This window comes from Palaemon carinicauda, chromosome 13, assembly GCF_036898095.1.
Source record: "Palaemon carinicauda isolate YSFRI2023 chromosome 13, ASM3689809v2, whole genome shotgun sequence".
Taxonomy (NCBI): domain Eukaryota; kingdom Metazoa; phylum Arthropoda; class Malacostraca; order Decapoda; family Palaemonidae; genus Palaemon; species Palaemon carinicauda.
Window position 1 is genome coordinate 33068103 of NC_090737.1, and position 9669 is coordinate 33077771.

Genomic DNA, 9669 nt, shown 5'->3' on the forward strand with positions numbered 1-9669 from the left:
AACTCTCTATACATTCGACACTTTCATTCTTCAGGTAAGCAATTACTCTCTTGATAATTGTAAATTAAATATAAATACCTGGAACAGAGCATCCAAAGAGCTACTGAAAAAACCAAAGATATGGATACGACAGAAAAATTGGCCTAATTTATTAGGTATGTTAGTTAGTTACTTAATTACAAACAAGATGTTTGGAATAGTGTTTACATATCCAACCAAAAAATATCTTGCTAAAAATAACAGACCACCTTCATTGATTTCTAAAGTTCCCTCAATAATTTATTAAAAGTATAGTAACCTGAATGAGAAATAGTCAAAAACAATAAAATAATGAAATGTCAAGTAACTTTTGCAAATTGCACTTCACTTACATCATTTGGTCCATTAATCAAACACAAATTATGTAAAGGATGACATTGACCAAAGTTTCAAACAGTATACCAGATATAAAAAACTTCAAACTAAAATTTACTGTATTTTGTACTTTCAAGCAAACATTGTCAAAACCAAAATTCAACAAAGACAATGACCTGTAAATTACAAGTATTTTCAATTTTGTAGAAGCATTTTAGTATATATTTTTCTTAATTGTCATATCTAAAACATTGTCCACAGCAATAGAAAAAAAAAGTAAATTTCAATTGAGCAACCTCGACCTTCCCGTGACCTGAGCAATCTCGATACTCCATTGAACCGACCAATCTCGACACCCTGTGACCTGAGCAGTCTCAACCCTCCTGTGATCTTACAAAACTCAAGCCTTGCGCAACATGAACATGTTTGACTTGACCCTTAAATAATCTGGTTCAAACCTCAAGGAATTTGAACATGTTCAAACCTCAATTGATCTAAACACGTTCGAATCTCAAGTAGGCTGAACATGTTTGACCCTCAAGAGATCTGAACATGTTTGACCCTCAAGTGATCTGAACATGTTCCACTCTCACATGACTAACAAGTTCAGGTTCAATAAATTACACTAAATTTACATACTGTAAATTAATCAATTGTATAGCAGGTAAAAATGGACTAAGCAACCAGTAGCTCCTTAACTTATTAAGAGGCTCAAGGAAGAAGAGTCTAAAACAACACTTGTGGAGGATGCAACCTTGCCAAATGTAGATTTATTTCGCAATCCTAATTGTAACTATATCACCTATAAAAACTTTTAGCTGGATGCAAAGTATGAAGAGACTATACACTTTCTCTATTCTGCTGAACCAAAAAACTGAGGAGAAACATTAATGTAAACAAAATCTTGTACCACTATAAAAAAATGAGAATTTTTAACAAAATTTTAAAATCTCATATCCCATTTTAGACACTGACTACTGTAATAAGACCACTTAAATCTGCCCCTGTAGATTGAACAGTCTTCACCTGTGGCATAAATCATAACCTATAAAGGCCAGATTATGGCTTTGGGTCCTTCCATTTCATTATATTGTATTACACAGTCAAATGCATATCTGCTTTCTTCCACATTCACCCCAGAATGCATTAACAATGAGCTAAACTAAGGCAGAATACCAATCTTTATTTATTTATTTTTTTTTTAAACAAAAATTCTAACATCCTGTGAAACCCAAAAATCCTAATACCATTTTAATATTTACCACTATCAACACCCTGTCTTACATATTACTCCTCCTCTAAACTAAATTAATTTTAACATCATGAGAAAGAATAAGGTTCCCATTAAATCAAGTGACTGACAGTAGAGCCCAAAAAATCCAGATCAATCATCCATCTCATTTTGAACTAATACTGTAGCACTCATATTTAGAAACTTATTTCCACTTATGTTACAAGAAAGTGACCATGACATTAAAATCAAACATCTGCCAAGAACTATAGGAAATCTATCAAAAAAGAAAACTAAGAAAGCCCTAGATTCCAGTTAAATATCTTTAATGAGGCAAGCCGGCTATTGCCATTTTTTAATGACAGGATTTTGACGTTCATACCATTTGATAAGGTGACTTAGAACATCTCCAAACTGCATAGGATTTTAGCCTCTGACCTTTGGTTTTGCGAGACCAGGGCGATTTATCCTGAAAATTAGTGTTTTTCAAATTCTATCTCATCCCTTGATAATTTTTACTAAATCTGGGATTACTACCCTATATAGGCCTCCAATAATATGAAGAGTTTTTTCCTAAAGGTAATTTTTTTGCCAAATAGGATTTTTTTCATTAGGGTAACAAAAATTAAACCATAAAAATCAGGGAAACAAATTAAGAATTTTTTTTTTTAAATTGGAAAAAAGGGCTTCATTTCATTGTTTTATAATGTATTTCTAAGTTATTTAACCAAATTTCAATGCTATATCTTTAAAACTAAGAGAGAAGATAGAAATTGAAGGTCAATAAGTATAGTTTAGAGTTACGGGCATTCAAAGTTTTTCTTTGTATTTCTACAAAGACAATATTAATAGATCATGATTGTTATGAATTTTATGTTCTTATTAATAAAATAAAAAGTTATTTATCATAGTTTAATCATAATAGCAGATCCCTTTGCTCAATATCTTGTCTCTCTTGGCTCATGCTCCTCTAGCCACAAAAAAAAAATTCTCTCTCTCTCTCTCTCTCTCTCTCTCTCTCTCTCTCTCTCTCTCTCTCTCTCTCTCTCTCTCTCTCTCTCTCTCTTTTCATAGTAAATTTTCTTCTTCCTTATGTTAGCAAGATGGTGAAATTGTCTTTTCCTCTTTGAAATAATAAAATTCTTGCCAAAAATGAGAAAAACAAATGTAAAAATGAGTGGATGTCAGAGGTCAAACTCAGGCATGTACTCTCTCAGGTTTGTGATAAGACTGAAGGCTGAAGGGTATAATTTACCATGTAAAACATAGTGTATGACTCGTGGAAGTTATAGAGATGCCATTATTCACAATTTCATTTACATTCAAATGTAATAATTATCAAAACTTACGATAACAGGAGAAATACTGCATTTTCTTGTAGGGAACAATATTTATGGTCTATGAGTTACTTTTACTAATTACCCTGTAACTATGAAAGTAAAGGGAATTTTGGCAAAATATTTTGTAAAAGCATTCTCCATTGCCATACGAAGCTCAGTGAATTTTTTTCAGGATTTTGTGTTTTTCTTCCTATACCATATTAGCAATCCGGCCGGCCCCTTAACATGTTAATGTATAATAATACACTAATATAAATGGAAGACCTAAGTCTCACCATCGATTTGCTAAATAAAACATTGAAAAACATTTTTCACTTAAAAGGTAACAACATTTAAAAGCATATTCCAAAATTGACAAACTATTAGTACTATGGCTCTACAAAGGATTAATACATACAAGTAAGGCAGTCATTACATTTCCCTCATTTGAATCTCCCATAACAAAACTTTATGAGAGCCACAGTAAAAGAGTTGATTTTTCAATATTACAATGCAATCGCACACAACACTAAAAAACTAAAACCACATGAACAAAATAGTCTAACCAACATTTCATAACCTTTTACAAAGTTCATCAGTCAACTCTAGCTAAATTTCATAACCCAGGAACATTAGCCTTTAAAAATTATATTTTCAAGGGTTTCATTTACAAAGTAAAGGTTTAACAATAGTTAACTTTTAAATATTTTTCTCTTTAAATCCAATAACAGTAACTTTTCAATGCTACTTATTACTACTCTTATTGCTGAAATACAAACAGTGTCATATATTTTAAACATAACTAAAATTATAACCAGTGTCAGTGATTGAATTAAGAAATAATTCATCCATTAACCATACTGCAACAAAATAAATAAGTTTACAGTACTTAATTTTGTTCTCAGTATGAAATATCTTAGTAAAAAAATTTTAAGTGGAAAAATCAGATATTTATTTCACTTAGCACCGGTGCTTGAAGTGTAACATGAATAATAATGTTCCTAATCATTGCTTTTATTATATTAAAGGCAGAAATCAAGTATCCATTCTGTTTCAAGCAATGGTATTTCATCTAACAAAAATCAGCAAAATTATAAATAGCAAAATAAGCCAAAGATTTACCTGGATGACGAAGATCTTCTACGAGGAAATGGGGCAGTAAGATGACTATTGTAGTGATAGGTTGAATCAGAGATGGAACGGGATGGGGGAACCTCGGGGTGATGTGGTGCTTCGTTACTCATGGATTTACGATAAACTCTCCCTCCACTTTCCCCACCAGCATCGTCTCCTAAAATTTTATTCACGGCATATTAATAAATAATTGCTATTGTTAAATCTCAAAATATCTATTCTATTAAAATATTTCACAATGATCATTCAGTTCAAGACTCCTAACAGCTATACTATGTATAGCTTTAACATACTTAAATTGAGAAATTTTCATGGATGCGAAATTTTTTTTTTTTTACCTAATATGGAGAAATATTCAATGTTATCTTTATCATACCAATACAATTTCAAATAAATAATTTTCAAATATTGTCCACTACATAACACAGTATAAACAAATACGGTATATCAAAAATTAAAATTCATAAAACTGTAATACCAAAACATGGCTAATGCCAAAAGCCTGTACCTTTAGGCAAAAGGAAAACTGCAAAAGAAAATAGATTGGCCGTGAAATTTTAACATCAAATGCACATTGGCAAACTACAGTATGATCTTTACAACTACAAAGCTAATTTGCAATTACTAAAACATGCTGCACAATTAAATAATTCTATTTGCTAAAATCTTGAAAAACAATAACTGTGAATAAATACAGAACTCATTACAAAGGAGCGACATCAGCTCCAGTATTGTAATAAGGAATTCATGCATAACTTATAAAAATATGATCTGCTAAAATGCAAAAGCTACCAATTTTAAAATGCAGCTGGGATAATCTCCATGTAAAAGCCTCTGGTTCAGTCCCATCAGCAAATGAATTTGGTAAATATTTTCCTTATTCATAATGATGTTTGTTTAGAGAGAAAGATTCCTATATGTTTGAATGTTACATTAAAATTCATTCATAAAATATCCCATACATCCCTACAAAAATGTGATAAAGGTAGTCAGCCCTATCGTATGATCGTCCAAGAAGTAAGAAAAGTATAAAGCCGAGTGATAACAAAAAACTTCATTACAAAACGCTGAAATATGTGTATCTTATTATAAACTAAAGCAGATATCCATTGCCTGTCTAACCATTCTACCACAAACTTGATCATTACATAATTTATGGACCAATATAAAGTAACACTTGGAAATAATTTTGGCTTTGCTTTATAATCATTGTATTTTAGGGACTACTAACCATGAGAGAAGGGGCAAGTAAATTAAGCCACAAACCATACACTATAATAAAATCATTGCAGTTTCTCAAATGATATACAAACCTTTTCCCCATTATAAATGTTAATGATAAATGGTGTGTGTTCAGTTCCTGAGTTAAATCAACTAATGGTTAGTATTTCTTACGTATAGCCTAACTTGATTTAGAAACAATGAAATTTGGTTGTTATTTGGTCAAGGCACCAGCCACTCTTTATTAAACAGCTAGTGTGTACTGTATTAGGAACCTTTAAGGAATACCCATACAGTCTGATGTTGGATCTTTCTCTAGGTACAGATCTCTTCTTGCTTGAGGGTACACTCGAGCACACTGTTCTCTCTAGTTTCTCTTCCTCTTGTTTTGTTAAAGTTTTTATAATTTATAAAGGAAATATTCATTTTAATGTTGTTACTATTCTTAAAATATTTTATTTTTCCAAGTTTCCTTTCCTCACTAGGCTATTTTCCCTGTTGGGGCCCCTGGGCTTATAGCATCCAGCTTTTCCAACTAGGGTTGTAGCTTAGCATTTAATAATAATAATAATAATAATAGTACACATTTATCAACCAGTAAGTCAGGCATATTCCTTACACAGTCATCTTTCCTCGCACATCTGACAAAACTAAGCTTACTCCACCTTATTCTCTTAAAATTAGAAACGTCCCTGCCTGGTGATAGCCAGAATGGGATTAGAATCCCGCTAAAACTCGTCAGTTCCTTTGGTGGCTGCAAACTCACCATTCTTGTGAGCTAAGATAGCAGGAGAGGTTTGGGGAGAGTCATCAACAGCCATTGCCAGGCTTTCCCTAGTCATAGCTTGGGTGCTGACATATGTATACAGTATATGATCAGTCTAGGGCATTGTCCTGCTTGCTAGGTCAATGTCACTGTCCCTTACTTCTGCCATTTATGGGCGATCTTTAAACCTTTAAAAAGCTATAGCAACCGTTCAGTGACTGCTCACATGGTAAGGGTAGCAGAAACTTAGAAATTTATAGCAGCTCTTACTGGAGGACACTCTAAAATCAAACAAAGGCTCTTTAGTCTTGGGTGATACCATATACATAACATGGCCTTACACTATTTCAGATTAGTTGTCCTGTTTAAGGGTACACTAAAGCACACACTTTTTAGCAGTTTGCTTTTCCAAGGATGACTAGTGATTCATAGACTTTGCTTTTCCCCAATTTTCTTTATCTCCTTTAATCAATATTTTCAAAACAACTACAACTGTCAAGTCTCTCTGTATAGTGTCACATTCACTCTTATTATTCTGTTATTTCTTTTATAGTTTATTCTTTACTTCAATTTGTTTTTTCCAACTAAGGACTTGGATTTGCTGCTATATCATAATCAATAATAATACCCTCCTTAATTTTCCTATAATGTTCTCTTGGACTTACAAACCTCCATATTCCTGATCAGCAGTTTTTTAAATTTATCTAAGAATAATTATGTGGAATAATTTATGGAATAAGACACAAATTCCCAGCACTGGAGCTAGGGATGCCATTGAGAAGCAAGACTTAACCAGGGATGAATGTGACTTTTGGTGCTTTATGTTTACAGTTTTGCAGATTTGATAAATCTTTAGAAGAATGTGATTTTTCATAATGTACTATATTTCAATAAATAAACCACAACATAATGGCTTCCCACTTAGATAATTATTTAATTCATTCTTTCATAAATATAACAAATTTATAAATGTAGTTTACTTCTAACAGGAATTAGGATTCCACTCGTATTTTACACAAATGGGAGTAAATACTACATTAAATTATTTATTCAAGAAAGGCTTAGGCCCTTATCTTTAGATACTTTATTCAGTATGTGAGTAAGTTTAAACTTATGAATAGGGTTTCAAGTTCAAGTTTTATCAGAATAGATGCTCACCAGAATGTCAGCCAAGCAAGACCAACTCCCCACTGTGGTGCCCAACCATAGCAGTGGTCTCCCCCGGTAAGAAACAAACTCACAGTACCGGGCGGCGATCAAACTGCTGCCATGCGAATGCTAGGCAAACAGGTTATCACTGTACTAGCCAGGAGGCTACTTATTCACAAGTAACAAAATTATATTTATTTTTTATAATGATAGTATGTATTATTATTATGTAAATTTTATTTATAATAATTTTCTTTTCAGATTATCCATATTCCATAAATAACTTCTTTAGGACTTAATTTCAACCACTATCCAAGCCTTAAACCTGGTCTTCATATTATTTCTATGAACCTCCCCTGACGTTCATATTGCTTCTATCAATGATTGCCATTCGTCACTATTGCCTATTAATTTACAAGAGGCATAAGTTTACTAAAAGGAAAGAAACAAGAGGAAATTTTTTTTAGTTTTAGGCGTAAATGTCAATAAAACAGCTTTAAGAGAAGCAGCACGAACATTCATTGAGTAAAGAAATAAATTTTCTTATTAAAATTCCATCAATCATAGAATATTTGGCTACTTTGCTCTTTTAAAGGGTGTCTGTAGACTTGATGTCTATAAAGTGCATAACAAAGAGGCAAAATATTTTTTGCTCTTTTCATATTTTGCTTCACTAATCTTCTCGCCTTCTTCCTAAAGGCCTGTCCACACTATCGAGCATGCCCGAGGGGCAAACAGTGATACCAGATCTCAATGGATAGTGAGAATGAGGATTGATGACTGAGGCGGGATATCCACAATCAAGGATCTGGCAACAAACAGTGCTACCAGATGGTGTGTAACCTACAATCTCTACTCGTTCACCTGGCAAAGACTGGCGGGCAAAGGGAACACAGCAGACACTATCAATATATAATTTCCCAAGGATAATTCTCACTATGAGGTATTTAAATTGTAAGAAAGGTTCTTTCATTTCATGTGCCACTTTGCAGAAAGTAAGCTATCATATATCATAAAAGATTTACAGTTTTTCTAATTCATATCCTAAAAGAACGATACCTTCACATTCATTTTCATATAAGTTTACAGAAATCAATTAATCATAATTTGAGTAACAAATCAAACCAATACAGGTGAGGATACACAAACAAACATCTCTACCAATAATGAGAAATTTATACTAATTTTTCAAACTGCTAAAATAGGCAATAGGAGAAATTGCTTAAAAATCCTCAATTATGGGCATCTTGGAGAGAGAGAGAGAGAGAGAGAGAGAGAGAGAGAGAGAGAGAGAGAGAGGAGAGAGAGAGAGAGAGAGAGAGAGAGAGAGAGAGAGAGAGTGTGTGTGTGTGTTTGGGCAAGAAAACTCATGCGAATCTACCTCAAACTGAAATATTTCATGAGTTATAATCATGCAAAATAGTTTGTGTACAATTCTGAAACTGTCCTTCTACTATCATCTCAATACAGTGCCACCCTTGTTGAGGAAAGAAAGGTCACCAATGCAACTTAATTTGGGTCTGTAAAAATCATCTGTCCCAGCCCCTGACTTGCTTGATTTTACTAGTAGAGACAGTTTCTGGTGTTTCGTTCATGTTCAGTCACAGGCAGCTGCCTGTCTAAATATGCCGGTTATTTCCTCGCTTCTGACGTCACCTTTGTGCCTACCACTCGCCCTCCTAGTTTGTGTTTTGGTGTTGCCAGATCTGGTATCACTATTTGCCCATCGGGAATGCCCGATGGTGTGGACAGGGCTTAACACACTGTTTTGCTTTCATACATTCTTTTATCAACTACTTTATAATCTCATTTTATTTACTTCACAGTTTGCTTATATAATTTCAGCATTTTCTTGATGGGATTCATGAATATTTCAGAGAGAAATAATTCTGTGATCTATGTGAAGTTCCTACTGGAATACAAAGCTTAACTTGTACCACAAGGACACCAAGGTAGTGCTGCCATACTCAAACCAAGTAATATCTAAGACTATAGTAGTGAGTACAGTAATAGCAAAAAATATATAAGCTTCACCTATGTTAGCAATTCCTATTTCAGACCCAAATTACTTTTAAAAAGCTTTTAAAAAATCTTGTGAAAGCAGTTTCTTTAAAAAATGTAATACACCAAAATCAAAGGACAGTATTGAAAGTGAGAAAATATAAAGGATAATCCTAGAGGTAAAGGACTTGGTGCCCTATGACCATAACGCGTAACTAATTTAGGTGGCTACAAGAAGACATACATATATGACCATATCCTACAAAAGAATAACAGTACTAATACTTAGAGTATTACAACCAGTAGGATATTACTTAAGAATATTAATGTATATAATAGTATGGGATATAACCCTTTTTCTTGCAAAACATTATGATGGAAATAATGTTTACCACAAGCAGTGTTGTGAATAAATGGGGAAAACGGCATAGTATCCGACAGGGATGTCATTTACTTAGCCAGAGGGTAGTCTCATAAAAAAAGAAAGAATCAAG

General features: G+C 33.1%; 1 protein-coding gene across 21 annotated transcripts in view; it reads right to left on the reverse strand.

Annotated features, from left to right (window-relative positions):
* The window catches only part of rdgB (retinal degeneration B), a 229034-nt gene that overhangs the window by 41068 nt on the left and 178297 nt on the right, over positions 1-9669 (reverse strand). For 18 of the 21 annotated variants that reach the window (XR_011046236.1, XR_011046242.1, XR_011046245.1 and 15 more), the window contains 2 exons: positions 4547-4564; positions 4027-4195 (listed from right to left, as the gene is read on the reverse strand). Coding sequence is in view for 9 of the 21 variants with exons in the window: in XM_068385539.1 (XP_068241640.1) it covers positions 4027-4195; positions 4547-4564 (187 nt within the window). In the remaining 12 variants the exon portion in view is untranslated. The remainder of the gene's footprint in view (positions 1-4026; positions 4196-4546; positions 4565-9669) is intronic. The other 3 variants (XR_011046241.1, XM_068385541.1, XM_068385542.1) reach the window with 1 other exon arrangement.